The following is a 21,520-nucleotide window of genomic DNA, read 5'->3' as shown; positions in this document are numbered from 1 at the left end:
TGGGGCACTCCAAGCACCCGCAGGCCACCACAGCCCCACAGCACAGGCCCCCGCTCCCCTCGTTATGGAGAAACTCCGGTAACGATGAAAACCTGTGGCCACAGCGCCAGCGGTGTGTATTGACAGCTGTCTGCGGGGGCTGCTGCCTGTGGGTTCCCATGGGTGACACTCTCTGTGGGTGCCACTGCCCATGGGTGCCACCGTCTGAGGGTCCCTGGTGCCCATGGGTGCCGCCGTCTGTGGATCCCCGCTGCCTGTGGGTCCCCGCTGTCTCTAGGTGCCACTCCCCATGGGTGCCACCGCCTGTAGATCCCTGTTGCCCACGGATCCCAGCTGTCCGTGGGTCCCCACTGCCCATGGGTGCAGCTGCCTGCGAGTCCCTGCTGGCCCTGCAGGCCTGCAGTGGCCCGGCCGGCCCCGCAGAGCCGGGGTGAAGCCTGGGTGACTGGCTACCATGCGGAGGTGGCTGCTGGTGGATGCAGCAGGGGACAGGGTGACAAGAGGATGCCCGAGCAGGGCGAGATGTGGGGGACAGTGGGCAGAAGCACCTATGGGGACAAGGAGAAGGCCAGACCCACAGCAGGGTCACCCAGCCTGGACTGGGACAAGTCCACCAGTCAGGAGGAGGCAGATGTCCCCGTTGGTTCCTGCTCCTGCCCCAAACTCCCAACCTGGCACCCGCTTTTTTCCCAGCTGGCTTTGCCGAGCCTCGGCAGCCCCCCCATGCCCGGCACTGGAGCAGCTCTGGGGACGCCAAAGCCACCTCAGAGGTTGCCAGCTCCGGTGACCCAGCGCTCCAGCAGATGGGCGCCACACGGCAAGTGGAGCGATGAAAACATTGCTCTTCCTTCCCCCCCCACCCCCCGCCAAAAAAGTGAGCACATTCTGCAACAGGGAGCACACAAAGACATTTTCTGATGAAAAAATAATGAATCCCTAATTGCCCAAGGGCTGTCAGCGGCATGTGGCTCATTAACAAATCGGGGAGGCGGGTTTGCGCCATGTGCAGCCCGTGACACGGACCGGAGCTCCATTAGCAGCCGACTTCCAGCTGCGGAGAAAACGGACGCCCAGGCAGCCCTTGGGTAGTTACCGCTCCCCAAAAGGGTTGACGGCATTTTTTTTCAGCTGCCCCGAAAGCCCTGGCGCGGCCAGGGAGAGCTGCGGCAGCGGGAAGTGCAGCAGCCCTGGCGCTGTTAAGACGTGGTGGCCAAGAGTGCCATGGCCACCTTACGCCCCTCTGCTCCGCTCGGGGGAGACCCCCCTGCAGTGCTGCCTCCAGCCCCGGGGCACCGACAGCAGAAGGACACGGAGCTGTTGGAGCGGGGGCCAGAGGAGGCCCCGGAGATGCTGGGAGGGCTGGAGCCCCTCTGCTGGGAGGACAGGCTGAGAGAGCTGGGGGGGTTCAGCCTGGAGAAGAGAAGGCTCCGGGGAGACCTTCCAGCCCCTTCCAGGCCCTAAAGGGGCTCCAGGAAAGCTGGGGAGGGGCTCTGGAGCAGGGAGGGGAGCCACGGGACGAGGGGGAAGGGTTTGAAACTGGAAGAGGGGGGATTGAGATGAGATGTGAGGCAGAAATTGTTTGCTGTGAGGGGGGTGAGCCCCTGGCCCAGGTTGCCCAGAGAAGCTGTGGCTGCCCCATCCCTGGAGGGGTTCAAGGCCAGGTTGGCCGGGGCTTGGAGCAACCTGGGCTGGTGGGAGGTGTCCCTGCCCAGGGCAGGGGGTGGCACTGGGTGGGCTGGAAGGTCCCTTCCAACCCAAACCAGTCTGTGACTCCTTCTATGGCACTCGGGGAAGCAACGAGGCCCAGGGGTGGTTGTCCCCATCACCCTGCCCCGTGTTGTGCCCCGGCTGCCCCAGGGAGTCACGGCTCGGCTCTGGGTTTGCAGGACGGTCCATGCCCTCGGCACACGGGAAGCAGAGGGACACACGGACCGGCATTCGGACAACCCACAACCAGAGCAGGGTGACCGGGCCCATGGACGCTGCTGCGGGCGCCGAGAGGCTGCAGGCAGTGAGACACCGTAGGTAGCACGTGAATTCATATATAGTAAAAAGTCTTTATTAAGAAGGCTTTGAAGTCAAAAAATAAAACTCTTGATACAATTTTCATAACCGTCAAGTCAGCTCAGCAAATATATAATCAGTACTTTAGCCATGTAAGGTTAAAGGTCCGTTATTTTCTTTTTAAAATAAAATATATTTTAGTTTTTAAAATTTATTCAATAAAGTACATATTTTCCTATAAATTCCCTACATATACATAAAGAGGTAAAAAATAAAAAAATAAAACTAAAAAAAAAAAACCAAAACAAAACCAAAACCCAACAAAACCAACCACAAAATAAAAAGGAGATAGAAATCTGTCTGGTTTTTTTGCGACGTGGCGTGTTAACTGTGCCCCCTCCGTCCCATGGGCACCCCCCGCCCGGCCCGGCCCCTCCAGCCACGACCCCCGACCTCTCATCCCGCATCTCTGGGCAGTTTTCACATTGGCAAAATAGAAGATAAACCTGCGTTACAAAAAAAAAAAAAAATAAAAATATATATATATATTTATAGAACCGTCAGGAATCATCCAAAAAAATAACTACATACAAAAAGAACGACAACAACAAAAAAAATTATAATAATAATAGAATGATTTTAAAAAAATAAAAGACAACCCTTGCGTGTCCTAAAATAAAAAGTGCAACCGGACCTTTTCTTTCTGTTTATTTAACTTTGCAAACTGAATACTGTTATTTGGGAAGGACTGGTTGAAGAACAGCTGGGCTTCCTCCCCCCAGCCGCCGGGTGAAGAGTTAAAGCTATTCTGTAAACATCGGAGTTTCCTCCTCTCTGCAGTTTCACCCCCCTCTTCCTCGTTTGTCTTCATCGGCCCCTTCTCCCCCACCCCTCCCGACCCCCTGGCTTTCGGCCACCCCCCCGCCCCTCCATCTCCAGCCAGCAAGCAGCAGCCTCTCCTTCCCCCCCCCACCCCCTGCGCCCATCGGATCCGTTATTAAATTAAAAGTTTGATTTAAACAGTTTTAAAGTCCTTAAAAAGCATGGTGGGGAGGGGGGGCGGAGGGGAGGGCTGGCCTCCCCGGCGAGCCGGACCCGGCTAGGAGAAGATGTGGATGGCTTGCGTGGCGGGAGTGTGGCAAGCGGGACACTCGGGCTCGGCTTTGCCGCAGATGCGCATGGCGCACTCCATGCAGAAGAGGTTGTGGCCGCAGGGCACCAAGGCGGCGATCACCTCGCTCTCGAAGCACACCATGCACTCGCGGGAGCTCTTGCGGTGCCCATCGGAGCTGCTGGAGTCGGTGGGCGAGCCCGAGGCGGCGGAGACGCTGCCGGGCAGGGAGGAGGAGGAGGAGTAGCCGGTGCTGTTGGAGAAGGAGGAGAGCGAGCCTTGGGTGGGCAGCCAGGACAAGGTGCTGACGGGGTCGCTCTGGATGCGGCGCGCTAAAGGGTGGTCCAGGGCCACGCCGCCGCTCTCGGGGAGGGTGGGCGAGTGACGCGGCGTGGCCGCGCCGCTGTTGCGTCTCTGCGAGCCGCTGATGGAGGAGCAGCTGCTGAAGGCCTGCAAGGGGTTGCCCGAGCGCTCGAAGGGCGACCAGATGGTGGTGGGGGTGGTGAGGTCGAGGGCCAAGAAGTCGAAGCCGAAGTCGCACTCCTCCGAGCCCAGCGGGGCTGGGGGCTCGCTGAAGGTGAAGCCGCTGCTGGTGCTGTAGGGGCTGGTGGGGCTGGCATCCGCCACCCGCCCGCTGTAGTAGGACTCGGTGGAGGTGCTGCCCAGCGAGCTGAGGCTGTCGTTGCGCAGGGCGGCGGCGGGGCGGCGGGCAGGGTGGGGGGCTTTGGCCCACAGGCTGGCCGTGCTGCCCTGCAGGTCCAGGCAGACGTCGGTGCCGTTGGAGTGGAAGTCGTTGTCGGCGTTGACGTCAATGAAGGAGCCTGTCCGCATGGTGATGTGCGCCTCGATCTCCTCCCGAGCCCGGTCCACGTTCTCCGGCATGCCCGTCACCTCGAAGACGGGCTCCTTGTCTCGGCTGGGGGTCACGATGTAGGTGTGCGTCTGCTGCTGGATCCTCTTGATGGTGGCTCCCTTGGGCCCCACCACCAGCCCCACCACACGGTAGGGGACCCTCACCTGGATGGTGGTCTGTCCCGGCAGGTTTGGGGGTCCCTGCATGGCTCCCGTCAGCCCGTTGGCTTTGTTGCGCGTCGCCCGGATCATGGAGAAGTGCTCGGCGGCCGAGAGGATCTCCCTTTTCGCCATCTCCACGTCCTCCTTCCTCCCAGTCACGATGAAAACGGGCTCCTCGCCCCTCACCGGCGTCTTGATGTACGTGTTGGTCTTGGCACGGAGGGCTTTGATTTTGCAGCCTGAAGAGCAAGGAGAGAGAAAAAAATGACATGTCAAAGCCGAGACCTTGCGGGGACCCCCTGCCCCCCAGGACAGGGAGATGCAGGACCAGCAGGTCCCTTTGGTTCTGTGCCTGCAGCACAGACACCCATGGAAAGGGGGGTCCCTCCCACCTCAAAGGCAGATCGGGGGGGGGGGTCACAGCACGCTGCTGGGGGGCTGCACTGGCTCGGTCTGAGACATACCAGGCTCCTGGCACCGTCCTGACCCTCTGCCACCCCCCTCCACACCACAGTGGGGACCAAGAGCCCGGGGGACGCAGCCGGCAGCCCCCTTCCCGAGGGCTGGGGCAAGCGGCCATGGGGACACTTTCTGGTCCATCGAGGGGACGGGAAGCCGGGTTTGCTCGAAAGGTGTTCGAGGAGGTGCAAGGAAAAAAAAAAAAAAAAAAAAGACACTGAAGATGAGAGGGGAGGAAAAGGCTTGTTTGGATCCTGCAGGTTTGTCGACACCCCTCAGCCGGGAGCTAAACCCGAGAAACTGCACCCCAACAGCGACGGCCAGGGGTCGTCCCCTGGGGAGGGGACCCCGGGGCAGGGGTGATCCTGGAGCAGTGGCTCTCCCTGTTCCGGAAAGACCCGCTTCCCCCGCAGAAGGAATGGGATTCAGCGGGCAGAGCCCAGGCTGGGGCGCAGGAGACTGGGGCTTTGCTGCCAGCTCTGCCTTCGCCCGGCACAGCCCCGGGCAAGTTCCAGCCCCTTCCCTCCCATGGGCCAGCTGGGCTCCGGCCAGCGAGCCCCCCGCAGCGCTTGCCCAGCGAAAGGCTCCTGCTCTCCTCCAGGACTGATCGCCGCTGCTCTCGCCACAGAGCCGTAAGGGCAGCGCCGCTCCCTGCAACCCCAGCCCTGCTAATTGCATCCGCACTTAATTAAATTCACATGAGCCAGGCGCGCCACCCCGGGAGCTCAGTCCGGCCGGCCGCCCTCCGCTGCTGGCACAGGGGGGTGAGTGACCCCCACCCACCCCCGGAGCTTCACGGGGCACCCAAAGAGGAGCCCACGGGGACGGAGGCTGCTGGGTCTGAGCCCTGAGACCGTCCCTGGCCGCTGCAAACGCTGCTGCTGCAGATCCACGGCGATAAATAGCCACACGCCGGGCGGAGGGAGCCTGGCTCGCTCCTCCGCAAACGGCTCGCTCCGGGCATTCCTCCTCCTCCTCCTCCTCCCAGCCGCTCCCTGAGGAAGGGCAGGGCTGGAGAAAGGAGAGCCCCGGAAAGTTGGAGGGACTCGGCCGGGGTGGCGCAGGACACCCAGCAGGTCTGTCCCAGCAGGGAAATCAACCCGCGCTCGCCAGCAGCAGCAGAGCTGAGCCCTAACGGGGCCACGCTGCTCCCGGAGACCCGAGCGCGGCGCGCTTACCATGGCATTAAGCATCACGAATAACAAGAAGTATAAAAAAAACCTCAAAATAAGTGAGCAGCAGCTGCCCTGGGTGTGACAGCCCGGCTTTTCAGCAGCGCTAACCCCTTCCGTAGCCACATCCAGGGAGCCGACGGGTGATGACACGGCTCTCTCTGGATGCTTCCTCCAAAAAAAACCCTCAGAAGCAGCTTGCACCAGCCAGCGCGGCCCCTGCCCGGCTCCAGGCTGCCTTGGGCTGCCGGCAGCTCTACCCCGTGCCCTGCCTGCTGCCGGCAAAGGTCCCAGGATGGCGACGGGCAGGTTGGAGGGGAGCAGGCAGAGGGAGCAGGCAGCCAGACAGAGCTGGGGAGGCAGGAGACCTGCCGAGATCTGCCTCCCAAGGGGGAGAAACCCTCTGGATTTCACACAAGCCAGGCTGAAAGCATCTGAAGGCCACCCCCAAGCACTTGTCGCGTTCCTCCTGCCTCACATCGCCCCAGGGATTCGCTCCGGGCTTGGGGCAGCGGGACGAGCCCAAATTCAACCCTTCGTGCGACCGGCCGGGCAGAGGATGCAGAGAGCTGCCCGGCTCCCCGGGGCCGGGGAAGCTGCTGAGCAGCCGCGGGGACACGCAGAGGAGGAATGTGGGTGGAGAACGATTTGTCCAGGCTTTTCCTAATACAGGACAACAACTGGAAGGTGTATTTATGGCTGGGGGCATATGGGGGGGAAAGCAACAGCCTGGTCACCAGGGCAGGGCAGAACCAGCAACCGTCAAAGGGGAAGTTTTTTAAGCACGTGCCAGCTCCTGCGGGGCTGTCCGGAGCGAGGTGCTCGCGACCCCTTGCTTCCCTCCCTGATTTGTTCTGGCACCTGCTATAAGCTCTCCCCTGGCAAACTGGGACGAGCACGGTGGCAGCGGGCAAGGGCAGCCAGGCTGGGAGCCACGGTGGGGCTCTGCCGGTGCCTCCCCTGGATGCCAACCTCCCACCCAGCGTCCAAAATTCACCCTTTGCAGCAGGGAGCGGCAATTTCAAGATCCAAAGGCATCGGCAGCTGCCAGGAGCTGCGGACAGGAGACGCTCGGGAGCCACGTCCCGCAGGGGCAAGGCTCCTCCTCACCCCGGCTGCGCCGGCGGCGCTGAACTGATGCTACGGCAGCGCGAAATGGAGGAAGAGCTTATCCGTCTGCTCCTTGTGAGCCCTTCCCAGGGGCAAAGCCAGAAATCTGGGTTAAAAATTAAAGGGGTGCCCCGTGTGGCCACCTCCGCCCTCCTCAAACAAGCAGGGCAGGAACAACGCACACGACTCGTGGCTGCCGGGGACAGCGCGCCGGGGTTGCCCGTGGCACAGCAAAACGCACCACGGGTCGGGGCTGGTTTTTCCAATGCCGGTGTAAAAGAGGCCGGTGGCAGGTCGGGGGCAGGGGGGTGCGGACTCCCTGCCCGCCCGCGGAGCCGCGCCGGGAAATGCAGGAAACACGGCAGAAGAAACGGAGGCACCAGCCGGTGAAGCCACTTCCCGAGGCCACGTGCCGGCGGTGTCTGCACCAGGAACTGGCACTGGCACCGCTCAGCGCCGAGGAGCCTCCACCAGCGCGACCACCGGTGAGCGCTCCTGGCCGGGCGCTGGGGCGGGTGCAGAGCCGGGACGGCACCACGGCCCCACCTCAGGGACCGACCTGTCCTGTCACCGCCCCCAGTCCCAAACTCCACCTGAGCCACCCCTCGGCCATGGGGACTCGCAGGCAGCAGGTCCCGAAAGCCCGACTGGGAAGGACGGGCAGCGTCCCCGGGCTGGGATTCAGTGAAGCATTTAAGGGTGTCCCTGCCCGGGGCGGGGCGGTTGGAACCAGACGATCTTCAAGGTCCCTTCCAACCTAAACCGTTCTGTGATTCTACGATTTAAAACCACGGCGGGCACAGCGAGCCACGGGTCTGCGACACCCGGAACTGGTGAAGAGACACAACCTCTCCAGTACAACCCCTGTCCTCCATCACACCCGCGCCCCGGAGAGGGGCTGAGCCGAGGCTGCTCCTGCCCACGCCTGGGGAGATGCTGACACCCCTATGGCCAACACTCCCCCACCCCACCAAAGCCAACCATACTTGAAAGGCACACACCATACAGGTGGTTTAACCCCCCCAGTAACCTGCAACCGGGGGGATGGAGCCACACCAGTACGAGATATCCCAGCTGAGTCTCCAGAAGCCCCCGGCCCAGCACGCTGTGAAAGCGCCGTCCCGCACGGCTGCATCCCTCCCATGTCAGCGCAGCACAACCCCAAGGGAACAGGGCCGTGGGGGGGACACGGGGCCCCCTGGCATTGCTGGCAAGCCCCACTGCAGGCACACCTTCACCCCGGCACTGCCGGATCAAGCGCCATACCTCAACCAAGCAGCAGCCGTTGGCATTCCCATGTTTTACCTTGCCGAGGGCTGGTGCGCAGCATTACAATCATGGAATCCTCTGCGTTGGAAGGGACCTTTCAGATCATCAACCAACACCGCCAAACCCACCACTGACCCACGTCCCTCAGCCCCACGTCTGCCCAGCTTTTCAGTCCCTCCAGGGATGGCGACTCCACCACTGCCCTGGGCAGCCTGGTCCAGCGCTTGACAACCCTTTTGGGGAAGAAGTTTTTCATAATATCCATCCTAAACCTCCCCTGGGGCAACTGGAGGCCGTTTCCTCTTGTCCCATCACCTGTTCCTTGGGAGAAGAGACTGACCCCCCCCGGCTGCCCCCTCCTTTCAGGGAGTTGCAGAGAGCGAGAAGGTCTCCCCTCAGCCTCCTCTTCTCCAGGCTGAACCCCCCCAGCTCCCTCAGCCGCTCCTCACAGCACTTGTGCTCCAGACCCCGCACCAGCTCCGGTGCCCGTCTCTGGACACACCAAATTAACGACGAGGGAGGAGGAAAACAAGGTGCCCGACTTTGCTACAAGTCTATAAACAAGGTGGCTTTACAAAGCACTTCTCACATCCAAAAGAAAACACCCCTATAACCAGGGGGGTGACGGGGGAGCAGACCCAGGGGATGCTGCAGCCCCAGCAGGTCCCTTCTCAACACCCGCGGGAGGCTCAGTTGCCACGTTACAGCTCCTTTGGCAGCGCTCCGAGTCCCCGTGGGCCCAAACTCATCACGACAACCCGCGGCCATGCTCAGCTGCAAGCGAACACCCTCACTCCGGGGGTCTCAGGCACACGCAGCCCCACCGAGTCGCAGCCCCTCGCGCCACCACCCAGCTCTGCCTGCGGAGACGGCACCGATGGAGGGCTGCGAGCTGGATGCTCCTCTCAAACCCTCTCAGAGCCGCAGCGCCCGGGCCAGACCCATCCCACCTACCCTTGGGTTGAGAAATCGTTAGTTTCGGACTAGAAACAGAATCCCAGAGGATTCTCCCTGGGATGATGCCGCGATGGAGGCAACACCCCAAGAAAGGCGGCTGCTCTCCCTGAACGTTCTCTCTTGGCACCACCAAAGAGGACTTTGCCCTCTGCCAGGAGTCCCAGTCGGATCAGGGCTGCAACTACCACAAGAGCCATGAAAACCAGTACAGCCCGCGCTGGGCATCCTCTGGGCTCCTGTTGTCACCCAGGCAAGAGATAAGAGACCCGACGCAGCTCATCCGCTGGCTGATACCCAGCACGGCCCCACCAACACCTGCTCTGACAGAAGGTGGCCTCCTCCATACATGGAGGACAAAGCCAGCTGATCCCCTTGGCCCGAGCACGTCTCTGTTTGCCCAAGGAGCTTGGCGCTTGCAGCGCCCAGCTATGAGAACCCAAGAGCGAGCAAGGAGAGCTTTTCTGGAGGAGACTTTGATGGCACCAACCAGAAGGACTGTGTTCATCGCAGCCTGGGAGCCTGCTGACGCCTCGCACCCAGCCCTCCAGAGCGCGCTACCCGCTGCAGCAAGACGGGTCCTTCCTCTTCCCCAGCATCTCCTGGCCTCAGATCCGGCATTACGGTGTTCATGGTCCCCCTTCATTCCAGGCAAACGGCACCGGATGCGCTAGGACTGGGGCCAGACGTGGAGGAGAACACGTTGCACCTCCATCGCATCTCGTCTCCCCTCTCGCTGAGAGCTTCTTCCCACCTCTCTGCAAACAGTAATTAATTCATCCTTGCAACCGTGCTGCGGGAGGCGGGCGCATCACACCTTCCTTTCTTCTCCAGACACCGGGAAAAGCGAGGCAGGGAGGCTGGGCTCCTCGCCTCGGGCCAGAGAGGAGGAAGCCGGTGCCAGAGCCAAGATGTGCTTGCAGATACTTCAGCCACCTGATCAATCTCTGCGACCGACTTCAGGAGTTTCTGGCTCTGCCGCGACCCAGAGAGGTGGGAGGAGGCAACCGGCCCCAGAAGAGGTGGCACGATGGGCAGAGGACAGCAGAGAGCAGGGCTCAGAAACAGGAGAGGATTCACGGCAGCCCCAGCAACCCACCGTAAGCTTCCAGATGCTCAGAAAGGAGGCCTGTGGTCTCATCCTCCAAGAGCCAAAACACCCGCCACGCTCGGGCAGGGAGGAGAGCTGCCGCCTTTCATCCTTCCCTGGATCTCCCCTTCCAGCATCCCAGTGTCTTCTATAAACGGCAACTTACCCAAACCCTCCGCAAAGCTGCGAACAGTCCCTGCGCGTCGCAGATGGGGAAACGGAGCCCGAGAGAGGAGCCGCGGCTGGCTCCGTCCCACAAGAGGCACGTGGCGTAGAGGGGAGAGCAGAGACGGGGCTCCCGGCTGCACCGTCCGCCCGTCACCATCACAGCCTCGCTGGGGCAGAAGCTGCTGGAAACGCACCTCCAAAGCCGGGATGGCAGGGAGTAACACCGGCACGGTACCGACGTGCAAGAGCCAGGGCAACTCCAACGCCCAGCCCTCCCGTACTCTCCATCTCCCTTTCCCCCACTGGTTTCCGTTATCACCATCGCTTTTGTTGCTGGTTCGCAAGACCAGCCCGCACCACTGCGCCCGATGCCCACAGCGCTTTTCGGAGCCGGTCCCTCCCAGGGCAGGAGTCACAAAGGGGCTGGCATGGAACGGCACAGCCATGGAATCCCGCCAGGCCACACTGCCTTTTGGTAGCCGTGTGGGCAAGGAGGAGAAAAGCCACAGATCCCGGCTGGGAGACACCACTCCGCACCATCGCTGATGCCGATCCGGACGAGGGGTCATGGCACGCACCTCTCCGGCGGAGTCAAGAAAACATGGATTTGCTTTGCACAACAACGATTTACCTGCTGCGCCGCTGCTGCTCCCTTCTGGAAAGGGTTAAATGAGTGGATCTGGAGGAGAGAAACTGAAGAAAAAGAAGTAGGAGAAGTCGCATCCGACAGCCTCTGCGTCCCACCTCAGCCCACGCAGGACAGCCGTGCATTGGTCTGATGGGACATCCCAGCCACATCCTACGCGAGGGGCTGCCGGGCTCTGGGGACAACAGGACGCGTCCCAAAGTGCCCCAAGAACTGCTCCTCAGCACCGGGTGCATGGGGAGAGAAACCCAGCCTTGCCCCAGCTCAAGACCCTGCCAGGGCACCCGATATCCATGTCTTCATCCCTCCCTACATCCCAAGTGCAGCGGCACCTCAAGCACCCGCTCCCCAGGTCACGGCCGGGCTGGGTAGCACAGGAAAGACAAGAGTGACAGGGACACAGTCCGAGGGCATCCGACCCAGCACCGCAGCGTCACCACCAACACGTCTCGGCATCGGAACGACGCCAGGCCTGACGAAGCACCCCAAGGCTCGGCTCCATGCCGCTGCGCAGCCAGAGCCCTGCTGCCACGGGGCTACCGAAGGCTGAGGGACACTCGCACAGGGGGACCTGGGACCAGAAGGACGCAGGAGCCAGCACGGGCGCTGGAGGATGGGGCGAGCGAGGAGGGCTCCGTTTCTGAGCCTGGGGAGGGGGGCAGCTGCAAACCCCCTCAGTATCGCCCCTGCTCGGGCTGCACCGGCCTCGCACATCGCTGATGGAAACCAGCTGCCGGCGGCACCACTGAGCAGCCCGAGCACAAAGACACTCTGCCAACAGCCCCGTCCCCTCGGGTGCTCCCAACCGCACGCCCCAGCCCCCGCCAGCGAGAAACAGGGGTGCCAAATGCTGAGACCCCATTTGTGCCAAAAACCCAGCACAACGGGGTCACGGCACAGCATCCGACCAGGCTGGGAGCTGCAGAAAAGCCGAGACCAGGAGAGGGGCAGATCCCCCCCAGGAGGGCTGTTCCTGCCCACCGCTGGCTCCAGTTCCCCTTCGAGCCCACCGGTGTGACACAGTGCCCCCCTCCTCAAGCTGGTATAATAATTTCTTTTGCAGCCCTTTTCCAGGAGCCCCCAAACTCTGCATGAGGTGTTCGGGATGGGTACCCAGGTGCAGATGTAACTTGTCGGGGCGCTGGCGGTGCAGCACCGGGGCCTCATGGCAGCCGAAACACCCAGCCCCAGCCAGAAGGGTGCCAACCGCCAGCCCCAAAACAGCCGTTCTCCAACCTCCTCGAACCCGCAGAGCCAACGCCTTTCCCAGCGGAGGCCGGACCCTGTTACACGTTGGCTTTCCAGTTGCCGGTCCCGAGGGGTTGTGCGGAGCCCACCAGTGAGGGCACCAAATCCAGGTCCCCATCCAGCCCCAGGGAGGAGGAGGATCCTCCGGAGCAGGGCGCAGCACCGTGCTCCTCTCCTCCTCCGGCCACTTGCCCAACGCCGTTGGGTTGCCTCGGCTGGGTTGGGCAGCCCAGTGGGACGCCAGTGACGGGGTGACGGGACCGAGGAGGGGTGCTCAGAAAAGTTGGGAGGCCGGGAAGCGGGGCCGGCTGGGAGGCGGCGCAGGCCAATGGGAAGCGCAGAGCATGATGTCACCGCGCTCATCACAGCATGGCTCTGGCTAACAAAGAGAACAATGAGGCTGCCCAGCTCCTCGCTCCCCCCCAGGAAAAAAAATGCCCCCCGGCCCCCCAGCCTGCAGCCCCCCGGCCGGGGAGGGCTGGGAGCCAGGGGGCAAGGGCCAGGCTGGGGTGCCAGAGCCCTGCGTGGCGAAAACACCCCCGAGGTCGGGCTCCCTGCGAGCCCAACCGCCCATCGCCACCGGGATTCCAGCAGGCAGCAGCTCCCTTCCTTTTTATTTTTGCATATATATATATATGTTTTTTTTTTCCCTTAAATCGTCCTCCGTGGGGTCTTTTCTCGTTGTGTTTTTTTTTGTTTGTTTGTTTGTTTTTTTTTTAAAAGGTGAAACTTTGGTTAAGGGCTATTTGGGCTTTCGCGGAGACAAAGCCCACGCCAGGCACACCCACCCAGCGCTGGGGCTGAGGCGTGCCCGGGCGTCCCTTTTGTGACAGCCGGGTGGCCGGGGGACTTCACCCCCCTCTAACGAAACCACCGCATTAATTAGCCTTTCTATATAAAGTCGGTGATACCCAGTATCATTCACACACCGAGTCTGAGATACCGGGGGGAAGGGGGGGGAGGGGGGCGGGGAACAGCCGCTCAACTACAATAAAATCAAAGCTTTTCCCCGCACTCCGTGTCCCGGAGGCTCCCACGGACCCGCCCGGAGCACGAGAACTTCCCGTGTTTATCCCACCTCGACAGCGGGACAGTTTAATTACTATTTACCGGTCGGGGAAAGGCACAAAGAGCCGGTGGCTCCCGAGCCCCCCGCGGCGGGAGGAGTTTCAGGCCCGCGGGATTTGTCGCCGTTAAGTTTCCGCCTCCGCGTTACCGGCCGCGGAGACAAAAAGCCCCAAAACTGACCCAAATGGAGCGGGGCCCGGCGCATCCCGCGGGAGGCGGGGGGACAAAGGGGAAGGGGGAGGGGGGGCGTCCCCGGCGCGTCCCCAGGCCGGGACGGGGGTTACCTTGCCGGCCCACGATCTCGGCGACGTGCTCGGAGCTGGGCACCGGGACGCACTCGGTCATGTTCACGCTCTTCTTCCTGCCGCCCAGCGGCTCGGCCAGCAGCGCGGCGGGCGGCGCCAGCGGCGGGGCGAAGTTCCCGAAGGCGGCCGGGGGGGAGGCGGCGGCGGCCGGGGGGGACCCGCCGCGCTCCCGCCCCTGCAGGCCGCCCGGCCCCGCTGCCCCCGCCGCCGCCTCCGGCTCCTCGCCGCCCGCCTCCGCCGCCCGCAGCCCGCGCTCGCCCGCCTCCTCCAGCCCCAGCAGCGAGAGCTGGTCCAAGGCGAACCTCAGGGCGGCGGCTTCGTCCTGCACCGGCGGCGGCCCCTCCCGCTCGGGCTCCGGTGGCGGCGGGTCCTGCCCGGCGGGAGGCGGCGGCGGCGGGGGGCTGAGCAGCGCTAGGCAGCGCGGCGGCCCGCGGGGGGGCTGCCCGCCCTCGGGCTGGTAGATGGAGCCGGGCATGGCGGCGGAGCGGGAGCGGAGCGGGGCCGGGGCGGTGGCGGTGCCCGCCGCTCGCCGCCTCCCTGCGCGCGCCCCCCGCCGCGCCGCCCCGCCCCGACGTCAGCCCGCCCCGACAATGGGCCGCGCCCCGCCGCGCGCATGCGCTCGCCGCGCGGCACCGCCCCTCCCTCCCTCCCTCCCCCGCGCGCGCGCGCGCGCGCACACACACAAACGGGGCTGGGGCGGCCGCAGGGAGGGGGCGGTGCCGGACACGCCCCGCTCGCGCCACGCCCCGAACGGCCCCCCCCCCGCCCCGGGGATGGAGCGAACCGGGGCGGGGACACGGGGGAGCCTGCGGGGGGGGGGGTGTGTGCTCGCGGTGGGTACGGACAGTGATCCGGGGGGAAAGGGGGGTGACGGACAGTGTGCTCCGGGGAGGGTGCCCGGGGGTCACGGGCCGTGATCCGAGGGGGTGGGCGGGATGCTGGGGGGGGGGGGGGGGGGGGGGGGCTGCCCATGCCGGTTTCGCCCCTTCCCCAGCGCTTCCTGCCCCAGACGCCCGGTCCGGCCCTTACCGATGGCCCAAACCGCGGAAGCCGGGGGACGCCGGGCTCGGGGCTGCCGCTCCTCCGGAGGTCACGGCCCCCCGCTCTCCCTCCCGAGCAGCCCCATCTCCCCCAACCCCCCCAGAAGCCCAACCGTCCCTGCGCACCCCTTCTATCGACACCCGTCGCGTTGCTCAAAGAGCGAAACCGGAGCAGCAAAGCGGGGGCGGGGGCAGCTCCTCACGGCACCGGGGGGACTGTTCCCATCCACCACGCAGAGGTTATGAGACACGCGAGGGTACGGACCTATAGCACAGCCACACTTTAGGTACCGAAGAATATTTCCTTCTTCCTGAGTTACAAAAGTTAAGAAACTGTGAAATCTTTGTCCTTTCTCCCACCTTTTTCCTTTGGTTCTTTAGTTCCTACTTTGGAAGTGCTGTTTGCTGCTTGGCACACTCGGTAGCGAAGCAGATCATAGAATCACAGACTGGTTTGGGTTGGAAGGGACCTTAAAGCCCACCCAGTGGCACCCCCTGCCCTGGGCAGGGACACCTCCCACCAGCCCAGGTTGCTCCAAGCCCCGGCCAACCTGGCCTTGAACCCCTCCAGGGACGGGGCAGCCACAGCTTCTCTGGGCAACCTGGGCCAGGGGCTCACCCCCCTCACAGCAAACAATTTCTGCCTCAGATCTCACCTCAATCTCCCCTCTTCCAGTTTCAAACCCTTCCCCCTCGTCCCATGGCTCCCCTCCCTGCTCCAGAGTCCCTCCCCAGCTTTCCTGGAGCCCCTTTAGGGACTGGCAGGGGCTGGAAGGTCTCCGCGGAGCCTTCTCTTCTCCAGGCTGAACCCCCCCAGCTCTCTCAGCCTGTCCTCCCAGCAGAGGGGCTCCAGCCCTCCCAGCATCTCCGGGGCCTCCTCTGGCCCCGCTCCAACAGCTCCGTGTCCTTCTGCTGTCGGTGCCCCGGGGCTGGAGGCAGCACTGCAGGGGGGTCTCCCCCGAGCGGAGCAGAGGGGCAGAATCCTCCCAGTCCCGTGTTTCTGCTCCAGAGCGAGCCGCGACAACTTCAGTGACTTGGATGCCTCAAGACCACGGGGATCTCAACCACTTTCTCTCACCAAAAAGCCACCAGGGCAGGTCCCTGCTGTGATGGTTTCTGCCCCCGCAAAGGCAGCTGGCTCACTGCAAAACAACCACCTCCAAATCGTGTGTTCCACCTGGGCCGTTGCCTCACAGGGACCTTCCACGGCCAGAGCTTTAAGAAACCCTTTTCCAGGCAGTGATGGCCCAGCACACTAATTCACTGTAACGATATCGAGACCAATTACCAGTTCACCCACTACCCCAAATGCCCAGATGCTCCACAGGTCCTATTCTGAAGCTTCATTTTCTCCATTTTCCCATAATTGTCTTTCCCAGTCACTGTCTTTGGGATTAACTCAACCCTTCGGCTTGGGATTGTTTTTCATTGCAAGAACCATCAGTGTCTGGTCTAGAAACTCCCCACTCCGAAACGCCCACTCTCCGTTCACACTTCACAGATCCTGGGAAACATTAACTCCTGCCAGTCAGTGGCCCAAACACAGGAGCCACGGGGCCTGTCCTTGTGCTTCTACGTTTTGCCCTTCAGCTGGTCACTCTCCCGTGGAGAAGGACTTTCACCTTCTGAATGGGTCATCTTCAACTTCCATGTGATCTTTCCAGCAAGATAACAGCCAGCAGGAACTGCCTCCTTACTCCTTGCCATTTCTCTCACCTGCCAACTACACCCAACACCTTCCAGCTGCTGAAAAGTTTCATGAAAACAGGTAACAAGCTGCTTCTCCTCCTGTTTTACCTTCAGAGGTCCCGGCAGTGAGCTCCCACCAGCTCTTTCTTTCTGGATGGCTGCTACAGAGGAAGAATCATGGAATCACAGACTGGTTTGGGTTGGAAGGGACCCTAAAGCCCACCCAGTGGCACCCCCTGCCCTGGGCAGGGACACCTCCCACCAGCCCAGGTTGCTCCAAGCCCCGGCCAACCTGGCCTTGAACCCCTCCAGGGATGGGGCAGCCACAGCTTCTCTGGGCAACCTGGGCCAGGGGCTCACCACCCGCACAGCCAAGAATTTCCTTCTGATATGCAAGCTAAATCTACCGTCTTTCGGTTTGAAACCCTTCCCCCTCATCCCATCATTAGATTCCCTGCTCCAGAGTCCCTCCCCAGCTTTCCTGGAGCCCCTTTAGGGACTGGCAGGGGCTGGAAGGTCTCCCCGGAGCCTTCTCTTCTCCAGGCTGAACCCCCCCAGCTCTCTCAGCCTGTCCTCCCAGCAGAGGGGCTCCAGCCCTCCCAGCACCTCCGGGGCCTCCTCTGGCCCCGCTCCAACAGCTCCGTGTCCTTCTGCTGTTGGGGGCTCCAGCAAGACTGTAGCAACTTCTATTTTCCCCCCAAAGTGTTCATGGCTCGGTTTCACGGAGATCTGTCCGTATCCATCCAGACTCCTCAGTGCTTCCAGGGATGCATTAGCATGAGCGCAGCTCCGGGAATGCTCCCACCCCAGCCTCACCCTCCCCATGCCGGGAGCGGTTCAGAGCGCCGTCAGGCTCCAGGTGCGTTATGGAGAGCTCACACCTACTGCGGGACCGAAGCTTCTCCTCTAGGGACTTACGCAGCAAAACCAGCAGATTTGAGCCACGCAGGCCGGCTGCAAGACATCTCCCCCTCTCACGTCCCAAAATATTTAACCTGGTATGTTGAAACACCCACTAAACTGCCACTAAGAGCAGGTTTTCCGTTACTTGAGACAGAATGGTACAAGCCCTCTCTTCTGAGCTTCTCCCAGAAAATGCCGAAAACTCTCGCTAGCGATGAACATCGCTGACTTCTCTGGGCATCCTGCGCCAACACAGACGACCACATTTGTACCTGACCCTGTCTGAACGGCTCCTCGTGTCCTCGCTGCAACTCCAACACTGACCACGCTCCTTGCCCCCGCAGGCCACCAGGTCACCGTCTCTGGAGCCCCAGGAGAAGTGCCGGACGTGGGCTGCCGCGCTCACCTCAGGAACCGCAGCGCTGGCTCCAAACCTGCCGTTCGTGCCTGCTCCATACTCGAGAGGGTCCTTTTGGGACATCGCTACGTCACGACCAGCAGCACTTCGAGAAACTGCCAGTTGTTATTTTAAGCGCTTTTGGCAACCCCGGTTTGTGGATGTTATGCCTCTGATCTGTTCCATTTCCAGCAGAACTAGCTCACACTTTCTTCTTAGATTCTTAATTTCACTCATGACACCCAGTTGCCTTTGTGTTTTTTAAAACCTGAGTAATTAGCGGGCCTTAAAGAGATTGTGTCTCCCATTAACAGAGAAAATGGATTGTAGAAATTAGAGAAGTTCTTTAGCAGAACTCCGTTTCTTTACCGAAAGACAACCATACAGAAGATCCAACGCCAGAGAAGGCACGTGGCTGCTCCCAAGCCCACCCCTCCATCCAGTTTCCCCATTTCCCATCAGGGCTCGTTCCCCAGTTGCTTCTGCTGCCTCTTTGCGCTGCCTGGAATCATAGAATCATAGGGTTGGAAGGGACCTCTGGAGATCATCTCCTCCAAGCCCCGGCCACAGCAGGGTCACCCACAGCAGGTGGCACAGGAACGCGTCCAGGCGGGGTTGGAATGTCTCCAGAGACGGAGACTCCCCCACCTCTCTGGGCAGCCTGTGCCAGGGCTCTGCCACCCTCACAGCAAAGAAGTTCCTCCTCGTGTTGAGATGGAACTTCCCATGGTCAAGTTTGTGCCCGTTACCCCTTGTCCTGTCCCTGGGCACCACTGAGAAGAGCCTGGCCCCATCCTCCTGACACCCCCCCTTTCAGTATTTATAAGTTTTGATAAGATCCCTCTGCAGTTGTCTTCTTTTTTCCAGACTGAAGAGACCCAAATCCCTCAGCATTTCTTCATCAGAGAGGTAATCCTTTGGTCTCTGATCACCCACAGAACAAAGATGTCCCCCAAAGTGACCGAGGCAAAGCCCTGTGTACGGACAGGGAATTACAGAACCCTTTACTAAAGCAAAGCAGAGGCGTAACAGCCCGCTAAGCCATTGTCCATATGGGGAAACACAGCAATAACTAGCGCAGGGTAATTAGCACCAACCGCGGCTACGCTGGCCTCGCTCCCCGAGTACGAACTGGCAACAGCCCCTCTTAGTCCAGGTCAAGCGCGCCAAGGCAGAAGTTACAACACCCTAACCACAATATCTGTCCTGCTAGAAAGAGCATCCTTCCGTAGCCCAGCCCCTAAAGAGGGGGAAACCCCCCCCCCAAAACAAAAACCCCACCCAGTTATCCATTCGCCGCAATCTCAGCACATCGGCCAAACGCTATAAACGGGATCCAAAGTTTAGGGGCCAAAAACTACTCCGAGAGAACGATTCTAGTTGCTCCTCTCCCTCTGTAGGGGATCAGGCTCTTGCTTTCCACACCATTCTTCGAGCAGACGCCAACATCATGCAAGAGCACGGCGCAGGAGAGGTGGTGCAGCTCCGAGAAGAATTATACAAAAAAAAAAGTCCTTACTCGTGTGTGGGAAGGCTTAAGGGAATATTTCAGCACATCAGGAGCTGAATCACTGCATGTAGGTGGAGCCAGATGGATTGACAAGGTCTGTAACTGGAAAAAAACGCCCTACGTCTGAGATCAATCATCTCACCCAGCCGCTGAGCGAGGGGACAGCAGATGGGGACGGCTCGAGGTGATGAGGCTCAACGGCACCGTGACATGCAGAACCTGTACTAGAGGCACCTGCTACGACTGACCGGCTATTAATATAACTCAAAACAGGGACAACAGCGACCAACAGGCCAAGCAGCGTTTTCTCTGTGACCTCTCAGCATCACCGCCGCCACGTCGTCGCCACAGATCCCCTCCTCCCGCAGCACGTAGAAAAGACACTTTGGGGGAAGCCATTAGCAAACATCTCTCTCATGCCATTAGACTAATGAAGAACCTAGCTTGCAGGTAATGACCTCTGAGAAGTTGTGGAGCAGCCACTCGATGGAAAACTAAGTATTAATTGCAGGTCAGACAAAAGCACGAGCAATAAAAGACGGAACACCGAGTTTTCAAGATTTATGGCCCTTCAAGACCACTGAACCCCATAAAAACGTGCTCAACAGGCTAATCCAGGTCATAGAACTGGACTCAAACAAACCCAGGTAATAACTTTTTAGTATTCACCGCCTCCCGAAAGCTCAAATTTGGAGGTCTATTTATCAGAAGACCTGCATTTTGCAAATGCAGAAGAAACCAGATTCCTCCAGCTAAGCGGTTCCGCAGCCTTGCCGCTAGAGACACACCAGTGAAGAGGCGGATCACGGCGCCACCGCTCCAGTTCGACCTCCTCTCGAACCCTTCCCATCTGTGACCCCGCAAGGTAAGGAAGATCCACTACACGTCAAGAGGTTTATTTGATGAATCAAATAATTCCTAATTTACCCCACTTGGTAAGTAGTATTTCTTACGGGCAGCTAGTGCTCTGTCAGTACCCATCGACACCAAACGAGATTGCCAACCAATAACCCCAACAGTTTCACCTGCAATTCGGTGGGTCTTTCTGAAGTTCGAAATGTTTTTGCCCCCTCCTCGTTCTCATAACTGCTCCATCAGGGTAAGCAGCACATAGCAAACGCTGTCCTGCGCCCTTCGCCAGCTAGCCAGGAGGTCAGAGTGAAGGGCGCTGGTTTTCCCTCATTAGGTCAAGGGAGCAGAGTTGATCCCTGCTAATCTGCGAACAAATCCAGGTTTTTAGCTCGCTGCCCCTCCCCAGGCAGGACGTTACCTTCTGTGCCGCAGAACCGGCATGCCACCTTCTCACGCGCATCTGTACGCCGATCTGAAGCGGGGAGCTAAAATAAGCAGGACTGCGAACCTCGACCGACCACAAAGGAAAAGCCTGGGAGGGAGCAGCTCCAGCACGCGCAGAAATCTCTGGTCAGTGACACCAGCGAAGAATACGCTTCTTATTCGACAGGGACTAAGTGGCATCGTCTAAAGATTGGCACGGGCGTCTGGACTCTTGGGGATTGTTCTTATGGATGTAACCCCAAACGAACAGGAATGTCTGAATGTTAATCCTGAATAATAATAATAATAGGAGTGTTAATCCTGAGAAACTTACTTTTTCTCCATTAAACAAACATTCTCCCACCCCCTCCCCCTTTAAACATGTTGCCCTACCTTCTGTCCGAGCACCTTTAAAGCAAGGCAAAGAGGACATGACTCAGAAGTGCTGAAAGCCCAGTTATCCTCTCAGATCTTCTGCTTTATCTGCCTCCTGCAAAGTTGTAAAGAGTAGGAGTGGAAAAAAAAAGTTTAAAAAAAAAAAAAAATCAACCCTCAAGCACCCATGTAGAGAGTGAGTTGGACGAGCCGGGGCGCGTAGGCAGGTTATCAGACCCCAGCAGCGGAAGGGAGCGAGGAATCCAGGTGCAGACGAGATGGCCACGCTTCCTTCGAGCGCGAGGTTTTGCCTTCGTTACGGTTTGAGAAACCCACATCGATTTATTGCCGTTTGGACAATTATCCTCTCACCCGGTGATCCCTCCTCACTCGGGACGGGGAATCGGGGGGGAAAAAAACCAAGGAAACCCGAGGGTTGAAATATAATAGAATAAGACTAAATAATTAACATAAATAATGCTAAAGAGCCAGTATTGATCCCGATACCAGTATAAAATAGACAAGGACCGTCCCCAGCCCATTCCATCTGCAGAAGCCGTGCGCTCCCCGCAGACACAGCCAACGTGGGACCCCGCGAGTGCTGCGGCGGTGGGAGGAAGGGAAGGGCTCGGGGCTCCGGCACCGGGGCGAGGAGTGCTGAGGGTGGCAGCCAGCAAGGGGGAGAGAGAAAACTCCTCAGCGAACTTTCTAAT

The 21,520-nt window shown here is 60.4% G+C and overlaps 1 protein-coding gene across 1 annotated transcript; it reads right to left on the bottom strand.

Annotated features, from left to right (window-relative positions):
• Window positions 1–2,371: 2,371 nt before the first annotated feature.
• On the bottom strand, window positions 2,372–14,174 carry MEX3D (mex-3 RNA binding family member D). The gene is made up of 2 exons (XM_074565903.1): window positions 13,598–14,174; window positions 2,372–4,368 (listed from the first exon to the last, which is right to left on the bottom strand). The coding sequence occupies exons 1-2, from the start codon at window positions 14,091–14,093 to the stop codon at window positions 3,104–3,106; spliced, it is 1,761 nt and encodes a 586-aa protein (XP_074422004.1). The 5' UTR covers window positions 14,094–14,174; the 3' UTR covers window positions 2,372–3,103.
• Window positions 14,175–21,520: the final 7,346 nt, after the last annotated feature.

The sequence above is a fragment of the Larus michahellis genome, chromosome 23 (genome assembly GCF_964199755.1).
Source record: "Larus michahellis chromosome 23, bLarMic1.1, whole genome shotgun sequence".
NCBI classification, from domain to species: Eukaryota; Metazoa; Chordata; class Aves; order Charadriiformes; family Laridae; genus Larus; species Larus michahellis.
The sequence above is the reverse complement of the archived record's forward strand: the minus strand, read 5'-3'. Positions and strand labels throughout refer to the sequence as shown.

What these genes read in the sequence shown, in the direction of transcription:
- MEX3D (XM_074565903.1), bottom strand. Translation starts at nt 14,093, where the DNA reads ATGCCCGGCTCCATCTACCAGCCCGAGGGCGGGCAGCCCCCCCGCGGG. An exon ending in CGAGATCGTGGGCCGGCAAG is followed by an intron (nt 4,369 to 13,597) that starts GTAACCCCCGTC and finishes CTTGCTCTTCAG; the next exon opens with GCTGCAAAATCAAAGCCCTC.